Genomic DNA, 20862 nt, shown 5'->3' with positions numbered 1-20862 from the left:
CGAATCAGTTTGACACTACCTCAATAACAGAGGGGGGGGAAAAATCAACCAAGAACAGCCTGACAGTTCCTTAAACAGTTAAACATAGAATCACTATATGACCCAGCAATTCCACTCCTAGGCATTTACCCAAAAGATATGAAAACATATAACCACATAAAAAACTTGTACACAAATGTTTACAGCAGCCAAAAAAGGGAATACAACCTAGATGCCCATCTACTAATGAATGGATAAAAATGTGGTATACCCATACAATAGAATATTACCTGCCATAAAAAGGATGTAGTACTGCTAAATGCTACAACATAAATGAACCTTGAAAACACTATGCTAACTGAAAGGAGCGAATCACAAAGATTACATATTCTATGACTTCATTTATACGAAATGTCCACAATCTATAGAGACAGAAAGTAAATCAGTGGTTGCTCAGGGATAAGAAAGTAAGCAGATCATAACAAAGGGTATAGTTTCTTTTTGAGATTACGAAAATGTTCTAAAATTGACTGCAGTGATGGTTGCACAAATCCATGAACATACTAAAAACCACTGAACTACACTTTTTAAGTAGCTGAATGCATGGGATGCAAATTACCAAACCAAAAACATTACTATGTTAAAAAGTCAACTAACTTTTTATATTACTTTTCCTACTTTCTATTAAATACTTATATTTAAGGAATTGGAGAAAATGATCCTTATCCTAAAATTAATCAAAATATTGGCAATATATTCTAAAACTATTAAAAGCTATTAGCCAAATCAGATTCTGTAATAAACTAAGCTTTAAAGCTCTCGAGGTCTCATTAGAAAAACTGCCCATAATAATATAAATAACCTTAATAATAAAAACTTTTTAAAATAGCAAGATAGATAAGAAGCTTTCTCTTCCAAGTTCTTCCAAATGCAATATCCCCACCCCAAGATAACCAATTTCACTTAAAATATTCTCTGAAATTGCGAAAAATTATGAAAACCATGAAAGTTTATAGCACAGATTTAAAACTTATTATTAAAACTAAATGAATATTTTTAACATGGCCAGTATATGACTCCATCTAACCCAAGAACAAAACTCTATTAAAAGAAGAAAAGTAGTCTAAATGCCTAATTAACTCATGTATGCATTTAATAAACACTATGCTGGACTACAATGATGAGGGGGAAAATTTTCATAGTCCTTATGGAGCTTGCGGTCTAGCTGGAGGGACAGCTATTAATCAAACAATTATACAAATAAATGCATAATTATAAACTATATAAAGTGATATATGAGAAGGGTATACATTTGTATGAAAGCATTTAACTGTAGGGGTGGGGAAGGGGTGCCAGACTTTGGTGGGACAGGGGTAAGTCAGACTTTGCTGTGAGAGTGACATTCTAGCTGACAGCTGAAGAATAAATAGGAATTAGGTTTTAGGGCTCTTCTGATCAAACTACTTAGATCAAAAGGGAAGAAAGGGGACAATGAGAGGAAGGGGAAAGGGGACATACCCAAGGATGCTTAAAATAACTTAACATTTCTATTTATACAAAACAACATGTCTTAACAAGTACATAGGTGATAACTATAATAAATACCAGTCATATTGAAGAAATGTAAGGATATTTAAAAAGTATTAAATACTAACAATATTTACAAACCAAAAAATTTACATTACACCCAAGTATCTTCCTTCTGAACAATGCCTTCACATAAATATTCCCATAAAAGTTCTAAAAAAAAAAAAAAGGTAAATAATATAAAAATCACATTATAGGAAGGGAAAATAACTATATACTATGACAAAGATAAAACTCTCAATTTCTGGACCTCATAAGTCTCAAAAGAGAATTATGAATCATCAATAAAACCAAGAATAAATCTCATTTTAGTCAGTAAGTATTTAAAACAATTGCTAACAAATAATGCTATTCATAGTCCCTAATTTTTCCCATCAGATATTAGGAATAAGCAGTTAAGGTGTCAAAAGGCAAAATGAAGGAAAACACTGTGCAAAAAAATCTGGGGCCCAAGTATTAGGATAGTGCATTAACATAACCATGAGGAATTCATAAGCCTAGAAAATATAAGTCTATTTCATGAGAACTAAACACAGAAAGATTTCTGCGTTTTCTGTGATTTGACAGAATAGCCTGCAGCAGACCAACACATTACCTTTTACAACTAGAAAAGCTGTTTAAAATAGAAAAAAAAAGTTCTTAAGGTATCAGAGATTTTCTGAGGCAGTTAGGATTTGAGATGCCAAAGAACTTGTTAAAGGGAGCCCCACATTCTGGGCAGCTCTCCCTCTCAGGACGTTCCACCTATTTCTTTAATGGCACAGGAAAGGGGCTGAGGAGCTGAGAAGCCAGGAAAAGACAGCTACTAAAGGGCAGAGAAGTCAGCAGAGCTTTTGGCAATTCCAAGGGGGTAGGGGGACAAAACTTGGTAACTGGGTCTTGCCATGTCATCCAAGACCTGAGGGGTTAAGATCCTATAGAAAAGGTAGGTACAGAAGAACAAACCTGACGCTGCATACTGATTTTCCTCTTAAAGCATGTGTCGATTCTTAAACTGCAAAAAGCAAGAGGCTAAAAAGCCAGCAGAAAGCAACTGAAAGCAAGGAGCTCCTCCTTTTAGGAGTCTCATGCTGCTGGAAAGGCAAAAATAGGAGAGGCCCTAGAAACACCTAGTCTCTCAGTTGGGTTCCCTGGAGGGCTACCAAAGTTGTGAAAACTAGATGTTCACAAAACCCAAAACTCAGCCTCAAGTCAGCTCAGTTCCTGACTGTTGAGGTGATCTGCCTCTATTTTATCTGCCTGCCAGAGGATGGGTGAATCCTCTCTAAAGAAATGTTATAACATTAGGCAACTAACTGTAATTTGTAATTGTATCTAAAATTCTAAATATAATGTGTGGTATTCAGAAAAAGTTACTCCCCAAAATAATGGTAATAGTGATAATAATTATTATTATTACCAGACACACCAAGATAAAATGTGTGATAAAAGACAAGAGAAATAGACCTACAAGAGATCCAGATATTGCAGTTTTCAGACACAGACTTTTTAGCAGCTTGATTGATGTCACAATGTGGAGATTTTCACCAGAGAATTAGAATCTATTTTTAAAAAGAGAGAAAATCAAATGAAAAGTCTAGCACTAAAAAATATTAAAAAATAGCTGAACCCAAGAATAAAATAGATAGGATTAAAAGCTGACTGGACATACCAGAATAGAGAATCAGTGAACTGGAACACAGGCAAGTAAAGCCTATCCAGAATGAAATAAGGAGAGAAAAAAAAATGATAAAAAAAGACAGAAAAAAGCATAAAGGACATATGGGACAGGAGAAAAGGTAGAGTATGGATTTAATTGAAGTCAGAGAGGAAAGGAGAAAAAGAAGGGTGTAGAAAGAATATTTGAAGACTATCAAAATTTTTTCAGAATTGATGGGAGTCATGCTATAAATTCGAGAGGTGCCAGAAATCCCAAACAGAGTCAATACAAAGAAAACCATTCTTAGGTGCTAATAGCTACACCTATAAAATTAAAATCTAGAAAATCTCTCATATTTCCAAAGATGACTTCTGAATGACTGACATATAGCAAAGTCAGATCACCACAAACAGCTGAAATGCATCTTACCAATAGCAGAACATCACACAGTCCCTGTATCAGTCTCAAAAAAAGTTAATGAAATAATAGAGCTATCTATCTGCCAAAAGAAAAAGAGAAATTAAACATAATACTAAACCTCCCAACATTTGATCAAGATAAAAAGTATTTCTACACAGAAGGAAAGTGATGATGCTCAGAGAAGAATCATAACTTGGTAAAGTTCACCAAGATCCAATCCTAGGAGCCAGCTCCACAGATTCAATCTCTAATCCTAGACCCACCTCAAGCTCTTCCTCTATCTCGGGTATCTTTATTTTCCTAACGTTCTAATATCATCAGACTGAAAATATCAGTCTTAGAACTTCCACTGGCCAGTAAGGTTCCCAAGCCAGGCCAGTACTAACCTTAGTTTAGGGAAAGGGAAAAAAGGGAAGGAAAGAAACAGCATGAGTCTCCAGTCTCCAGGGCGTTGAATACCTCCAACTGGTGAAACTAGTGACTCACAACTCCTGGGTTTCAGATGCCTTTGGGATTGTAAAAAATCCTCAAATTCATATGCAAAGTAATCACTGTCTATACACCAAATAAATAATAAATCTCACAAATGTGTTCTGTTTTTCAAATGTATGTGATTAATAAAATAAAAATCCATTTAAAAGCTAAAATGGGGGGGGGGGGGGAAATGATAAGGAACAATGTCACTTTTGAATTATGTAAGCACTCTCCAGACATCTCTAAGGACCTATCTGACCAAAACCACATTCTTTTTTTTTTTTTTTTTTTTTTGGTACGCGGGCCTTTCACCGCTGTGGCCTCTCCCGCTGTGGAGCACAGGCTCCGGATGTGCAGGCTCAGTGGCCATGGCTCACGGGCCCAGCCGCCCCGCGGCATGTGGGATCCTCCCGGACCGGGGCACAAACCCGCGTCCCCTGCACCGGCAGGCGGACTCCCAACCACTGCGCCACCAGGGAAGCCCCAAAACCACATTCTTAATCCCAAATTACTAAGGATAATACCAAAGTAAACCCAGGGTACATAGAAACAGAGTTCCCTACACAGACAGTAGGAAAATAAATTGATATCTTTAATCCAACAATTCAGCATCTCAGAACTCATCATAAATGAGTTCAAGATTTGTTTCTGTAAGGCAGAATGTCTCATTACTAATGAGACATTAGTATACTTGTCAAATTATATCACTTTTACTCCATGTTGTTCTAATGGCCGAAGAACAACAAAAACAAAACAAACCCAGAAAGACTAAATGTCCCAAAATAGGGGGCCGATTAAATAAAATGCCATAAAATCATTATATGGATTATAGTGTATCCATAACAAATGATAATATAGAAAAATATTTAGTAACATGAGGAAATATTTATCATATATTAAGAAGGAAAAAGAATACAGAACAGCAAACAGGACAATATCAAATAGGAAAATAGATATAGACACAACAGAATATCTGGAATGATATATATCACAGGGTGATTAGTTATCTTTGGGTGATGGGATTAAGGTTAATTTAAATTTTGCTTCTGTGCGTCTATATTTTGCAAATATTCCTCAAGTAACTTAGGGTGGGTTTTTTTGGGCAATTAGAAAAAATATATATTCACTTTTAAATGTGGAATTTTAAAATAGTTGAAATAGGTTCACCTCCTAACCTACTTGTCAAATTATATCACTTTTACTCTGAACCATGAATCACATATTCACAAAGGTACAGTTTTAATTAATGTCTGATTTTAAGTAATAAAGTAGACTAACAGGAAAAAGGTAAACACTTAAAAATGCATCCAATTTTACCATCTAAACTAATGAAGTCTTTCACTAACATGTAAATAAAAGAAGGATCATTCTACAACAATAAAATTACCCAATGTGTAAATATACTTTCAAAGGTCCTCCCAATTTTTATATTAATACATAAAAACCTTAAATGTCGAGATAAAATATACCTAAATATCTTTCCCTCTCTCCATTCTCACCTTATAGTACTTTTTATCTGTATTCCCAATTAGGAACATATTACAGCCATGTAAAATACTGAAGGAGCAGTATTCTTCTTTGATAACAGAAGTCAGGAGGTCCAAGATCAGAGTCCTATCTCCTACCCTTTCAACTCTTAGACCTGGACAATTTAACTTACCTTTCTGAACCTCAGTTTCCCTAGCTGTAAAAGAGAATGATAATATTTATCATAGGGTTTTTTTATAAATACAAAATCAAAAGAACACAATCTAAGTCCTAAGCATGGTGCCTGACAAATAGAAGGTTCTCAAGCAGTGGTTGTTACTAGAGGCACACGCAAGACTTTTTAAGTCCGAGAACTTGCCAAGCCTCCTGAAAACTATATGACCTTGGGTAAATTACTTAACCTATATGGACCTCAGTTTCCTCATATGCAAAATAGATACAATACCTATCTTGCAGATTTGTTGTAAGGATTAGGTAAAACTATATACAAAAATCATCTTGCACACAGTAGGTGCTCCACAAATTGTAGTTAGTATCACTATTAGCTAGAGCAATAAACAACTGAGTATAGAGATGAGCAGTTTATAAAATATTTTTACATATAAGAGTGCATGTAATTCTAAGAATTAATCATCATTTAAATAGACGCATTTCTCTTAATTCCCAAATTAGTTGTAAACTTCAGAAAAAAGTAAAATACAAGCAAACTTTTTTAAGCACACTGAAAAATGAAAGGCCACTTCATTAGTTTCAAAATAAAAATGTGTTATCTATAACTTGATCTGCTTTAACATTTTTAAAGTCCAAATAAATCTAAAAGGGTTAGAAGGGAAAATGCTCTTTTCTGACTTTGAGAGAAGGAAAACTTTTTTTAAGTCTGCAGGAAAAAAAAAATAGAGATCCAAATTTTTCTTTTTTTCATGACTTCATGTCTTTCACAACTAAAATGTAAGTGCCTTTAACACAAGAACTCTTCCAAATCTCTGAATTCCTGTCTCCACCTTTGTGCAGAAGCAGATCAGCTCTACAGTTAAGACCACAGAATCTGGAGTCAGACTACCTGGGTTCAAATCCTGATTCTGTCCAGCAGTGTGACCTGCGGCAAGTTTTAACATCTCCCCGTCTCTTCAGCTGGAAAATGAAGATTCCTCATATAATTGTTTTGAGAATTAAATGAGATAATACACTTAAGTGTTCATAAGAGAGCCTAGCAAATGGAAGGCACATTATAAATGTTTCCCATTGTTGTTACTGCTTTATTATTATTCCCTCAAAATGCCTTGATCAGTGACTTGTAATCAATAAATATTTGCTATTCTGTAGACAATTTCAACAAAAGGCTTTACTTGAAATTATGCCTGTTTATGAAATACTTTAAGGACTTCCCTGGTGGCGCAGTGGTTAAGAATCCGCCTGCCAATGCTGGGGACACTGGTTCGATCCCTGGTCCTGGAATATCCCACATGCCATGGAGCAACTAGGCCCTTGCGCCACAACTACTGAAGCCCGCACGCCTAGAGTCCGTGCTCCACAACAAGAGAAGCCACCGCAACGAGAAGCCCGCGCACCGCAAAGAAGCATAGCCGCCCCCGCCCCCCGCCCCCGGCTCAACTAGAGAAAGCCCGCGCGCAGCAACAAAGACCCAACGCAGCCAAAAATAAATTTAAAAAAAAAAAAAAAAAAAGTACTTTAACATGACTGTCGCTGCCAGTAAAGATACAGCAATTGCTGTTAGGATTTTAGGGCAAAAGTAAGTAAAGTCAATCCCTTTCTCACACTTCCTATTATACAAAGTTATAACATCCTCACTTGCTAATAGAAGTTCAGTGCCATCCTTACTTGCAATTAGAAGTCCAGGCATGGCACACACCAATCCAGCAGACACAAAACTCTCAAACTCAAGCTCCATAATACTCAACTATACTCCTTCAAAGAAAAAGTTCAGATTACTCCTCTATTACAATAGTTTAGTGCTTTAAAATAAAAACTATACTGGATAAGTCAACAGAATATTATAAAGACTAAAAACATTGTAAATGAAAGTGTTTGAGAGTTAAATATGCACTAAATACTAGTTTACAAATATATTTGAGAAAACCGTAACAACAGATTTCTCCTATTTCAAACGGCTGCCTTCTAACTCCAAAACTAGAATGCTGCCCACTTCAAATCTGGCGCCAGGATAACGAGACCTAAGTCAAAGTAAAGCTGCCTCTTTATTCCTGTCCTGCCCCTAGGTTCATCAGAACCTTTTTCTTTTTTTTTTTTTTTAGATTCCATATATATGTGTTAGCATATGGTATTTGTTTTTCTCTTTCTGACTTACTCCACTCTGTATGACAGACTCTAGGTCCATCCACCTCATTACAAATAACTCAATTAGGTTTCTTTTTATGGCCTAGTAATATTCCACTGTATATATGTGCCACATCTTCTTTATCCATTCATCTGTCAATGGAAGACACGGGGAGGGGGAAGGGGAGCCTGGGATGAAGTGAGAGAGTGGCATGGACTTATATACACTACCAAATGTAAAATAGATAGCTAGTGGGAAGCAGCCACATAGCACAGGGAGATCAGTTCAGTGTTTTGTGACCACCTAGAGGGGTGGGATAGGGAGGGTGGGAGGGAGACGCAAGAGGGAGGAGATAAGGGGATACATGTATACATATAGCTGATTCACTTTGTTATACAGCAGAAACTAACACAACATTGTAAAGCAATTATACTCCGATAAAGATGTTAAAAAAAAAAAAGTAAAGTTGCCATCCCACTAAATCATTTCCTGCTTGAAATGTACTCTTTCTTTTTTATTCATAACTCAGATGGGACTTGTGATATCCAAGTCTCACCCCTACGACAGAAATTTAAGAAGTGAAACCCTGGAAGTAGTCTAACTTAAGACCAGGAAAATATCTCCAGAGTTATTAGATCAAACAATGCCCTTCCAGTTCCCAACTATCTGTGATCCTAACCTGGGTATAGAAAAATTCTGATTACCTTCAGACTCAATTTGTTAAGCCCTGAAAATCAGAAGTCAAGTACCTAGGGCCACACTTCAACTCCAGCTGAGGCCTAGAATGTTTACCTAGTTCACTCTCACACTAAAAGCTGGATGCCAGCATCAATCAGGGACACAGCCATACAGTAGCCATCAACAGGCCACACAGGCCAGATTAGGCCACAGGTCACCTGGCACCCCTCACTGCACCACATCCTACTGAAGTCCTGACTGCCAACCCTTGACCTGGAGAAAAGGACAATGGGCTGGTAGTCAAGAGAGTTAGATTCTCCTAGTCACAGCTCCATTTTTAGATTTCTGACTGATGTGACCAGAGAAATCAAATTGGAGAAAATGTGAAGCCTTTTTGAAATATAGGTGGAAAACTTTTGAGTATGCGTCACATATCTAGTCACTTTGTTCAGTAAGAAAAACATATTATTTGTAACTTGTTTTGTTCATAAAATCATTCCTAGACTTGTAAAATGACGGTCCGGGGGACAGCGAGCACTTTTCTTCAGGGTCTGCACAGAGCTTAAAACTTTACTAAGCCAGTTTCTCTATCAGTATGTAAAAGTGGAGTTCGATCTGCTCCTTCTCTCAGACATAAGCAAATACTGAATGAAAGCACTGTCAGCATTTCAGAAGCAATCTGCTACAGAAAAACGCACGGTTTTTCTGTAACGCACTGGAACTCTTTTTAACACCTAAATTGCGGATCCAGACCAAACGAGTGTTGGAAGTCAAATTCATTAAAGTCATACTTTTCTGTCTATATCTGAGTTTCTGGGCTGGGAAACTGGTTTGTGTCGACATAAATCCATGCTCTGAGCCATCATATAATGGAACTCCTCTGTAATGTCCCTCCTGCCCACTCTCTATCTTTTTCAGAACTACCAGCCGGAAAAGATACCCTCCGCAAATCCTACAACGTCTCCCCACTTGCACAGATAGGTTCCACAACTCTTCAGCCGTCGGTGACTTTTACCACTCTCCTGGAACTAATGGCTTTTAATGACCACCCTCCCCCCTCCCCCAGGAACAGTCAACTCTTCTCAGCTTTACACTTTGTCCCGGCAGCAACCGACTGAACCGCCCCCCGTCTCCCACCACCTCGGACGCCCTCAGACATCTTCACCAGTTTGCCCGCCGTCCGGTCCCGAAAGCCCCAACTCCTGCTCCACCTCCCTGAGCCGCCCGCCCCCAAGCCCTTCTCAGCCCCCAAGCCCTTCTCAACCCCCAAGCCCTTCTCAACCCCCAAGCCCGGCCGCCGCATCACCTGGCTCCCCGTTGTCCTACGCGCCTCGGCCCCTCCACACACCTTGCCCCTTCCACCCGAATCTCGCACTCTGGATCCTAACCCCTCCCGGAGGCGGGGGCGTGCAACGCTCTCGGCGGCTGGACTGAGACTCCGGAGGCCGCGCGTCCCCCTCACCAGGCCCCGCCTGGGCCTCTCGACGCGGTTGCCCTCCATGGCCCCCCTGGCCCAGCCGTGCTTACGCCGAGGAGTAGGGCAGCCCGAGCCCAGGGCCAAGCACTTACTCAGGAAGGTAGGTGGAAGAGAAGGAGCTCCACTTGTGTAGCGCGTAGGGCAGAAGCCGGCACTCGGGCGTCGCAGAGACAGCCCCGCCAGCCGCCATCTTGTCAGCACCGTAGAGGCCGCCGCCGACCGCCAGCCGCGCCGGGAGGGGGAGAGGCGGGGCCTGCTCTTAAAGGAGCCGCGGCCCGCCTGAGCCGTCAGCTCTCCCGGTCTCGCGTCGTTACCCCTGCGTGAAGCGGTGAGTCGCGCGCGGGCCGGCGATTCACCCTGGGGGTCTCCGCCGCTGAACCATCCTGAAAGACTGACAGGCGGAAACTGGGACTGGAGTGTGAACATCTGAGGGGCTCTCCAGTGGGGCTTGGAGAGGAATGTCTCAAATGACTTTTCTTGAAAGCTGAGGTAAGGGGAAAGCCAAAAACATTATGAAAAAAATAAATTGTAGTTATGGGCCAGGAAGGGAAAATGAGAAGAAGTTGGAGAAGGGACGCCTTTGAGACTTTGGAAACCACTGCTCTCTCCAGTTTCTAAATTCTGTAAGGAAACAGCATTGAAGGGAATTGCAGTGGAATAGCTAATGGCCTTTCCTTCTGGAGTTGTCCTGGTTTTAAACGTCTTGTCCCTCCCCCCCACCCCGTTCCAGAGTCACATGGAGACAGGAAGAGGAAATGTTTGTGTGTCCTCTCATCCTGTTCAGTTTTCAGTCTGTGATGCCCTTCGTGGTAAGCATTTGTTGTGAGCTCTCTCATACGCATCTCGCGCGATTGGTTTGCTCAGTAATGACATTCACCCCACAGACCAGAAAAATCCTAAAAGAGTTGGGAAGCTGGGTGTCGTCATTCTTACAGCTGGTAAATCTACCTACTTTTAACTGACAGATATTTAGCCCCCAAATTCTGAAAAAGCACGAGACAGAGAGTTTCGGGCTTCCCTGGTGGCGCAGTGGTTGAGAGTCTGCCTGCTAGTGCAGGAGACGCAGGTTCGAGCCCTGGTCTGGGAGGATCCCACATGCCGCGGAGCAACTAGGCCCGTGTGCCACAACTACTGAGCCTGCGCGTCTGGAGCCTGTGCTCTGCAACAAGAGAGGCCGCGACAGTGAGAGGCCCGCGCACGGTGATGAAGAGTGGCCCCCGCTTGCCACAACTAGAGAAAGCCCTCGCACAGAAACGAAGACCCATCGCAGCCAAAAATAAATAAATAAACAAATGCGGGGTTTAAAAAAAAAGAATATTATTTAAAAAAAAGAGAGAGAGACAGAGAATTTCAAGAAAATGACCACAGAGGGAATAACAGCCCATGTGCTCTGAATGCTATATGGGCATCACACCAGCTCCTTATCTAAAAATGAACACTTGCTCTAAATATCTAGCAGCTTTAGATAATGTCCCCATCAAATACCTGTAGGTCAGCATTGTGCATGTTTATTCCTTGGCTTAGCCACTGCATTACCAAAGTACCCTTCTCTCACTGTCTAAGTGGTTCTACCCCTGGAAGCCTGCACAGCGTCTTCATCTCCACCTGACCAACGGAAAAACTCAAGCAAAGGGTTTTTTAGTGAATGACCAAGTAAGTTGAAACACCTCAGTACTATAGTTGTATTCTTTTCCCGTTATAATCATTAACCTGCCCAAACTTCCTCAAATCCTTTCCTGACTTCCTGTTTCCACAGAGAAAAACTCAGTAGTAGCCTCCACTAGCATATCAGATGGAGAATGCCAAATAGAAAGGCCACAATATGTTAACCTTTAAAATCACATGTGCTTTGTGTGTTGCAGCATGCTGGGAAAGTATTTGTTCCTTGAGGGAATGCTATAATCCCAGCAATGAAGTCAGGAGTCCAGAGACTGTGAAGAGGCCAGAGAAGGTTGATTAGTCCCAAAGATGATTAGTGGTTATTTGGGGGGAAAAGAGATACTTTTAAGGGGAAAAGATTAAGATGGTGACTCGGTTCAATTAGTTTGGGGCTCCAAATTTGCTAATTACACCTCTTACCCTAATGTAAGTCAAGTCCTTGTTCTTTTCCAGACACAGAATTATGGTCCCTGAGTGATCTTTTTTAAAAAAACACATAAGTCAGTTCTTCCTAATATGACTCTCTCGGACTTTCAGTGACTTTCTATTCCCTTTGGGTAACACTGAAAGTCCTTAGCATAGGCCTTTCATATCCTGCCTTGATTACCTCTCTAGCTTTTCTCTTCTCTTTCTCCTCTGCACTCCTGACTCCAGCCACACTAACACACTGAATTGGCTCCTATAAATTCTGTGCTCTCTCTGGTCTCCAGGGCTTAGTCTAAACCAAGCCAGGAATACTCTCCCCCATTCTTCACCTGGCTAACTTCTGCTTGTTTTTCAGATTATTTCATTCTGGAAAATCAGTCCTCATCACCTATTTCGGGGTTAGGTGCCATTTTTTTTTACATTTCCCTTGTCACCCTGAGTTTCCTTCCTTATCTTAGCAAACATCACAATATATGTTTTTTAATTCTTTTTTTTTTTTTTTAGATTTTATTTATTTTTGGCTGCGTTGGGTCTCTGTTGCTGCGTGTAGGCTTTCTCTAGTTGCGGCCATTGGGGGCTACTCTTCGTTGCGGTGCGTGGGCTTCTCATCGCGGTGGCTTCTCCTGTTGCGGAGCACAGGCTCTAGGCACGTGGGCTTCAGTAGCTGCAGCACGCGGGCTCAGTATTTGTGGCTTACGGGCTCTAGAACACAGGCTCAGTAGCCGTGGCTCGCGGGCTCTGGAGCACAGGCTCAGTAGTTGTGGCTCACGGGTTCTAGAGCACAGGCTCAGTAGTTGTGGCTCGCGGGCTCTAGAGCACAGGCTCAGTAGTTGTGGCTCATGGGCTCTAGAGCGCAGGCTCAGTAGTTGTGGCACACGGGCTTAGTTGCTCCGCAGCATGTGGGATCTTCCCAGACCAGGACTTAAACCCGCGTACCCTGCATTGGCAGGCAGATTCTTAACCACTGCGCCACCAGGGAAGTCCCACAATATATTTTTATTTCCTCTTTATTTCTCATTCTCTCTCCCTAAACTATAACTCCCATGAAGGTAGGAGTCATGCATATCTTGTTCACAATTGTATCCTTAGTTCTTTTAGAGTGTCTTGCATATAGTGGATGTTCAATAAATATTTACTGAAGAATGAATTAATTGTGCTAAAAGAGTACTTGGGTTGCAAAGGAAAAAAAATGCCAGAACTTCTCAGACTAAAAAAATGTATCCCTGAGGTATGATTGCCACAGAGAATGTAAAGACCCTGGATAGCGTGGCTTTCCTACAGCACAGATTTTACAAATGGTAAAATAATTTAAAGCATTCGTATGTTAACATAAATACAGATAGATATGTTAACATACGAATGCTTTAAATTCATAGATATCTTATGATTCTGACCCCCAAATTTGTATAAATGTTAAGATAAAATAGAAGACTAAAGAAATTTTAAAATCTTCAGGAGTCTGCCGTACCTCAGATCTCCTACGGGTACACATTTACCTCCACTGCCTCTGGGGCATTGCCTTAGTCTATGGGGTTTATTGTAAGGATACATGGGGAAGGTCTGGAAACTGTCAGCAGCCATTTAATCTCTCTAGTTCCCCTACATTAATATATTGATGGCCTCATGGAGAACTGGACAATGGATCATCAATTTTCAGGGATCAACAGCTCTAGTAATCCAGTATCTTGGCATCTAAAAGAAACCGTCTTTTACTCTCTGATGATGTCTCAACATGCTTCTCATAGTAAACACTTCCCAGAGAGAGTAACTGATTATATTTGGTTTGTCCCCATTCACTATCTTTTCCTGCAATAAAAGATTTATTTAGAGGCTGTGATATGCCAGGCCCTGTCCTAGATGCTAGGGAGGCAGGGACAAACAGAAAAGCCAGACAAGGGCCCTGCTTTCAGGGAGCTTACGTTCTGGCAGGGCAACATATAATAAATATCATAAGTCAAGTAGATAATTTTAGTCTGTGCATTTTAGGTGCTAGGAAGAGACTACACTGGAGTAATATTTAGATTGGATGGTAAAGGAAAGAGTCCCTAAGAAGGTAATATTTGCACTAATACCTGTGCAGTGAAAAAGTGCCAACCATGCAAAGGCTGGACAAAAAGCATTCTGGGAAGAGAGAATAAGCAAGTGCAATGGGCCTGAGGGAGGGAAGGGGTTGTTAAAGAAAAGAAAGAAGAGAGTGTGGTGGGAGCGTAGTGATGAAGAGGGAGACTGGAGTCAGAACAAGTAGGGCCCTAACAGTCATGGTAAGGAGTCATGACATGGAAATGTGAAGGGGAGACCTGTGCAGGGATTCAAGCCAAGGAGTAGCGTGATCCATTTTACATTTTGTGAAGATCACTCTGCAAAAGAGAAAATGAGTTGGAGAGAGGTAGGAGTGGAAGGGATGAGACTCTACAGGAGGTTAAGCCAGGCAAGAAATGATGGTGGCTTGCACTAACAAGGAGATGGAGAGGAATGGTTGAATTGGGCTGTATTTTGGAAGTAAAGTCAACTAGACTTGCTGATGAGGGAGGGAAGGCAGGAAGAAACGGAAAGAATTAAGGATAACTCCTGGGTTTTGTGTTTGCACCGCTGAGTAGCTAGTGATGCTTTTATTGAAAGGGGAAGATTTGGGGTTAGAACAGTTTTGAGGTAGAAGAAATCAAGAATTCCAACTTCAGTGTGGTATATAGGGGATACCTAATAGATATCCAGGTGGATTGTCAAGCAGCTGATATGGGGATCTATATTGGTCAGAGACTTATATCAAACCACCTCATAGGCATTTGACCTTCATATATAACCAATCAGTGCTTTTTTTTTTTTTTTTTTTGGCTTAGGCACTGATTCCTGGGTCAATCAGTTTTCCTCTAAACAGCAGAGTCAGCATAGCTCTGGGTATAGCAGCTCTAGAAAGAAGAAACCATCTGTGGCAGCCTTCTGCAGAAGGGGATCAAGGGGTACAGAACAGTCTAGGGAAAGAAACCCTGAGTATACTCAAAAATCTTGTTTGCAGTCCCAGTTCTGATACTTTTCTAGCTAGGAGACCCTGGGAAAGTCACTTAACTTCTCAGCGTCTCATTTTCCACAACTCTAAAGTGGCTTTAATAAAATCTGTCTACTTCACAGGGGGGTTTTGAAGATGAAGTGAAGGAAGAAGGCCTAGCTTGTCTGCTCTAAGTTCTCATTTAGTTCTCACAAAAACTCTGAGAAATATTATTATTCCCTTTTTCACAAATGAGAAAAATAAGACTCAGAAAGGTTAAATAATTGTTTGTTATCTTTGGTTTGTCCCTCCAGATACATGGGAGGGAAGAGCGTGAGGTTGGGGTATCCCTTCCTCTGACTCCCTGCCTGTATACACAGTGCGCTGACTGGCCCTTTCAACCAAAGGTCACAAGTCCTCCCAGGTGGCCTCTCCACACTACTCTCTCTGGTTCTGGGTTCCAGTAACCACCCCCTCCCCTGCTCCCTGTGGTTTCCCAGTATGTTCTCACATCTTTATAAATAGTCCCTTTATTAAACCTCTCAAATTGCCCAATTTGAGAATGCCATCTGTTTCCAGCTGGGACCCTAACTGTTACAGTAACTTATCCAAGGCAGTATAGCTAGTCAGTAACAGAGCCAGAATCTCTCTGTTTCAAAAGCCCATCCTGTTGGATTGCATCCCATTCCTCTCAGGTGGGAAGAGACTTAGTAAACTGCAAAGTGCTATTCAAATATAAGATATGGTCAAATAATAGTTAAAAAGCAAAGCAAATCCAGCCGATTTTATTTATTTCCAGGCAAAGGAACATACCAATTGACTGAGGGGGAAAAGAAGGTGTTTTTAATTTTTAGGAAGGGGTATCATGGTGTGTTACACTAATTAAAGATTAAACAAATACTCTAAATAGGCTGGAATATATCCACAGCTTTGTATATGATTGCTTAAAACAAGCCCCATACTTCATTGGCCAGGAAAAGAAGTCCTCAGATAGGTCCTGTAAGGGTCTTGCTTTAGCTCATTCAAAGGATCATTCAAAGTTCATGGTTTCTTTAACAACTTCCAGCTGGTTAGGAGAGTTGAAGCACAACGCAGTACTCAATGTGCTATGTCCTAGGCAAGTTCTGCTGTAAAAAGAAGAATTTCCCTTCACAATATTATTATGTAACAGATGAAGAAACTAATATCCAAATATGTCCAATGTCACATCTAAGGTCATTTGTACAACTGGGCCGTTTGCAGATCTGAATCTAGAACCCAAGTACCTAATTCTCAGTCACTTTTTTCCGTAATGTAATTAACAGCAACTTTTTAGGTCTATACCTACATCATTCTTCTTTAAATCCTCTATAACTAGCACATAGTAAATACTCCAGAAATATTTCCTGAATTGAATCTCTTAGTTCCTCCTGAATTTCTTCTCACTCACTGTCTTAGTCAGTTTAGGCTGTTATAACAAAAATACCATAGACTGGGTGGCTTAAACCACACACATTTATTTCTCACAGTTCTGGAGGCTGGGAAGTCCAAGATCAAGACATCAGTAGATTCGGTATCTGGTGAGGGCCCTCTTCCTTGTTTGTAGACAGCCAACTTCTTACTTTCACCCCTGGCCCCCAAAATGCATGTCCTCACAGACAAAATACATAAAAAATACATTCATACTAACCCTAACCCATTCCATCCCAACAGCCCCAAATGTCTTAACTTACTCCAGCATCAACTCTAAAGTCTAGTCTCTTCTAAATCAGATATGAGTGAGACTCATTCTGAGGCAAAATTCCTTTCTAGCTATGAACCTGTGAAACCAAACAGATTAGGATAGACGTTCCCATTTCAAAAGGGAGAGAGAGGAAAGAAGGAAGGAATCATGAGTCCCAAGCAAGTCTAAAACCTAGCAAAGGAAACTCCATGAGATCTTAAGGCTAGAGAATAATCCCTTTGGCATGATGCTCTGCCTTCTGGACCCCCCTGGAGTAGTCCTGCCCCAGGAGCTCTGCCAGGCCAGAGACACACCCACCCAGGGCTCTGCCAGGCGGTGGTCACACCTTGTAGGCTCCAGGTGGCCTCACTCCCAAGACTTTGGTTGGAGGCTGTCTGGCCTGTTGAAACTGAGGAGATTCCTCCCCACACACCTCACCTTTTGAAACCCTGATTTCTGAATTGCCTTCAGGGTCATTCTTTCCTTGTCTTGAAGAATAGCTTATGTGCCAACTGAATAGCTCTATGTAAAATCCAAGAAGTCCGTCAGTCATGCGTTCTCATTTTCAGTAGTATGGACAGGCTGAGAATTTTCCAAATCTTTAAGTTCTGGTTTCTTTTCGCTCAACAGTTCCATCATCCATTCATTTCTCTCTTCTTACATTTTGCTATGCAAGCAGTCAGGAGGAACCAAACAGCTCCTTCAACACTTTGCTTAGGAATCTCCTCAGCTAGATATACAATTTCATCACTTGCAAGTTCTTATCTTCCACCAAATGCTAGAACATGAACATAATTCAGCCAAGTTTTCGACACTTTATAACAAGAATCATCTTGCCTCCAGTTTCCAATAACATGTTCCTCTTTTCTGTCTGAGACCAAAATGGCCTTTACTGTCCATATTTCTACCAACATTCTGTTCATGGTTATTTTTATTTTCTGAGGAGATGGAAGCAGTCTCTCCAGCTCTCCTCTTTCTTTTTTTTTTTTTTTTGCGGTATGTGGGCCTCTCACTGTTGTGGCCTCTCCCGTTGCGGAGCACAGGCTCCGGATGCGCAGGCCCAGCGGCCATGGCTCACGGGCCCAGCCGCTCCGCGGCATATGGGATCCTCCCAGACCGGGGCACGAACCCGTATCCCCTGCATCGGCAGGCGGACTCTTAACCACTGCGCCACCAGGGAGGCCCCAGCTCTCCTCTTTCTGAGATCTCACCAGAATTGCCTCTAGGAGTCCCTTCATAGCAATACTGACTTTGTCTAGCAGGCACCTCAGAAATCTTGCGCCTCTGCCCGTTACCCAGTTCCAAGGCTGCTTCCATAGTTTTAGGTGTTTGTTACAGCAGCACCGCCACTCCTACGTACCAATTTGTGTCTTAGTCAACTTGGGCCGCTCTAACAAAAATATCATAAACTGGGCAGTTTAAACAACAGACATTTATTCCTCACACTATTCCTCAGGTGAACACTGAGACTAGCTTCAGGTATGAAGCTTGGGTCTGTCTTCTCCCAGAAGGTGGCGGCAGCAGCCTCAGCTTGCCGGAGAAATCAGAATTCATCCTTTTGCCTGTTGGCATCCATACCTAGAAATTCCTGGTTCCAGAGACCATTTTATCCTTCCCCTGGTTTGCTGAGCTTGGTTGAAGCCAGGGCACAGAGAGTGCAGGAACTGGCAATGAATCCTCTCATAAGTGCCTAGTTTTTTTGTAAACACTTTGGTCTGGGCTGTGACCTTGAAGCATGTGTGAAGGAGGACCCGGAAGTCTCTGGTCAGGGAAAAGAGCTTCAGAAAGAAACAAATAGTAACTTAAACACTTACATCCACACAGGCATAAATCCAGAGGACCCCAGCTCACAGTTTGGTGCCACACAAAGAATACAGATTCTAGACCCGGTCTCCCAGCTACCAGCAACTGACCTTGTCATTGAATCTGTCAGAGCTGCAATTTCCTCTCCCACCAAATGTGGACTAGATGATCTTTAAGCACCTGCTAATGTTTAAATTATGAGTTAGTATACTTTCATTTTTTGGATTAAGTAGGGTTGGGCCTTCACCCTTTCAGAGTTTTAAAAATCCCAGACACAACAAAGCACTACTGGTTCCAAGTTAATCCCAGGTGAGCACAGATCCTGGCGAACACTGCCAGCTGCCTAGGCGGTGGGCAGGAATCCCAGGAAATGTCTGAACACCACACAGCTATGGATGAACTGCCAACTGCTGGGGGTTGCTTTGCAAATTACCACATCTAAACGAAGCTGACAAAATAATATTCCAAAAAGCAATTAACACTGATTCCTAGTGTATTTGGAACCAAAAGGCCTTTTGGGAAAAGTGAAAGTGGCTCAAAAAAAGAAGTATCCCAGCCCTCTGGTAGCAACATTTGAAGTTAAGGGGATTCATCAAGTCAGAATCTTTCAGTGCATTTGTCCCATCACCACTGTCGGGGCTCAACCTGGTCTTTGTAAAGGAGGAGACAGAACTTGCTCCTCTCATTTTCCCCCTGCTTCATCCTGCCTGCTCTCACTTTCATTGCCTGTACTGCTTAAACTTTCATCCATCCATTCAGTAAACACTTGTTAGGCACCTCCTGTGTGTCAGGTGCTGGCATACACCTAGCTATTAAGGAGCTCACAACCAAGTAGTCAGATATTAAACAGGTTAATCCACAAAGCATTCAGAAAGAATTAGCCTATAAAATATAAGGTCATAATGATGGTCATAGTCGTGGTTAGCAGTAGCATTATCTCTGTAAGGCCAAAGGCCAAATACCGTATTTCCTTATTAAAGCTATCTCCAGACATAGTAGAATCATCTAGAGATAATCCCATAGGTCTAAAGGCGTTGGCTCCTGTGGGTTTTCTTTCTATTTCACATGAAAGTCATCCTATTAGAATCCCTTCCTAGGTTAGAAAGCTTTGGCTCCAGAAGGACACTGTAAATGGAAATATATCTATGTTACCTGGCATGAAACGATGGGGCTGATTGGGGACGTCCAGCTTCCTCTACCTTTTCTCTTTTTTAATACATTTATTTATTTATTTATTTATTTTTGGCTGTGTTGGGTCTGTTATTGCGTGCTGGCTTTCTCTAGTTGCGGTGAGCGGGGGCTACTCTTCGTTGCGGTGCACGGGCTTCTCGTGGTGGCTTGTCTTTGCTGTGGTGCACAGGCTCTAGGCACACAGGCTTCAATAGTTGTGGCATGCGGGGGCTCAGTATTTGTGGCTCGCGAGCTGTAGAGCACAGGCTCAGTAGTTGTGGCTCACAGGCTTAGTTGCTCCGCGGCATGTGGGATCTTCCCAGGCCAGGGCTCGAACCCGTGTCCCCTGCATTGGCAGGTGGATTCTTTGCCACTGTGCCACCAGGGAAGTCCCTACCTTTTCTCCTTAAGAATATTAGCATAAATGATGGGCAGGTTAAATAAGTTCCAGTGTTACTGAAACAAAGAGAACTGGACAGAGGGAACTGGGGAATAACGGAAATAGGAGAACATGGTGATAGCAAATTCTAGGTGGCTCCACACTAGAAAAGAGAACCCGAACAAGCCAAAAAGTAAGGGAGCACAGGGATGTCCAGCGGGACAAGGGACTGAACTGAGCTATACTGTAGAACAAATGAGCAGAAAAGAAGCAAACTATTTCTCCTGGTTCCCCATCTGAGATCCATCTGAGGATATCAACTGAAGTTTGTCTTCAAAGAGACACCAGATGTTGGAATCAGGTCAAAGTATTTCTCAAATGTAAATTTTTTTTTTTTTTTTTTTTTTTTTTTGGCGGTACGCGGGCCTCCCACTGTTGTGGCCTCTCCCGTTGCGGAGCACGGGCTCCGGACGTGCAGGCTCAGCGGCCATGGCTCACGGGCCCAGCCGCTCCGCAGCATGTGGGATCTTCCCGGACCGGGGCACGAACCCGTGTCCCCTGCATCGGCAGGCGGACTGTCAACCACTGCGCCACCAGGGAAGCCCTCAAATGTAAATTTTTATAGAGACTTTCTTACCATGTTGATCATTTTGATTCATTTTCTTCCAATATATTTCCAAATAAGTTCAAAATGATCTCCTT

The 20862-nt window shown here is 41.7% G+C and overlaps 2 protein-coding genes across 4 annotated transcripts in view; one reads left to right on the top strand and one right to left on the bottom strand.

Moving 5' to 3' along the window:
- The window catches only part of MKLN1 (muskelin 1), a 185681-nt gene extending 174997 nt beyond the window's left edge, over nucleotides 1-10684 (bottom strand). The window contains exons 1-2 of one of the 2 annotated variants that reach the window (XM_060108841.1): nucleotides 10131-10684; nucleotides 1665-1719 (exon numbers count right to left, since the gene is read on the bottom strand). In XM_060108841.1, coding sequence (XP_059964824.1) covers nucleotides 1665-1719; nucleotides 10131-10464 — 389 coding nt within the window. In that variant the 5' untranslated portion in view covers nucleotides 10465-10684. The remainder of the gene's footprint in view (nucleotides 1-1664; nucleotides 1720-10130) is intronic. The other variant, XM_060108840.1, reaches the window with a different exon arrangement.
- Nucleotides 10326-20862, top strand: part of LOC132496457 (uncharacterized) — a 51886-nt gene continuing 41349 nt past the window's right edge. For both annotated transcript variants that reach the window (XM_060108843.1, XM_060108842.1), the window contains exon 1: nucleotides 10326-10527. The gene's annotated coding sequence lies outside the window, so the exon portion shown is untranslated. The remainder of the gene's footprint in view (nucleotides 10528-20862) is intronic.

The sequence above is a fragment of the Mesoplodon densirostris genome, chromosome 9 (assembly GCF_025265405.1).
Source record: "Mesoplodon densirostris isolate mMesDen1 chromosome 9, mMesDen1 primary haplotype, whole genome shotgun sequence".
NCBI classification, from domain to species: Eukaryota; Metazoa; Chordata; class Mammalia; order Artiodactyla; family Ziphiidae; genus Mesoplodon; species Mesoplodon densirostris.
The sequence above is the reverse complement of the archived record's forward strand: the minus strand, read 5'-3'. Positions and strand labels throughout refer to the sequence as shown.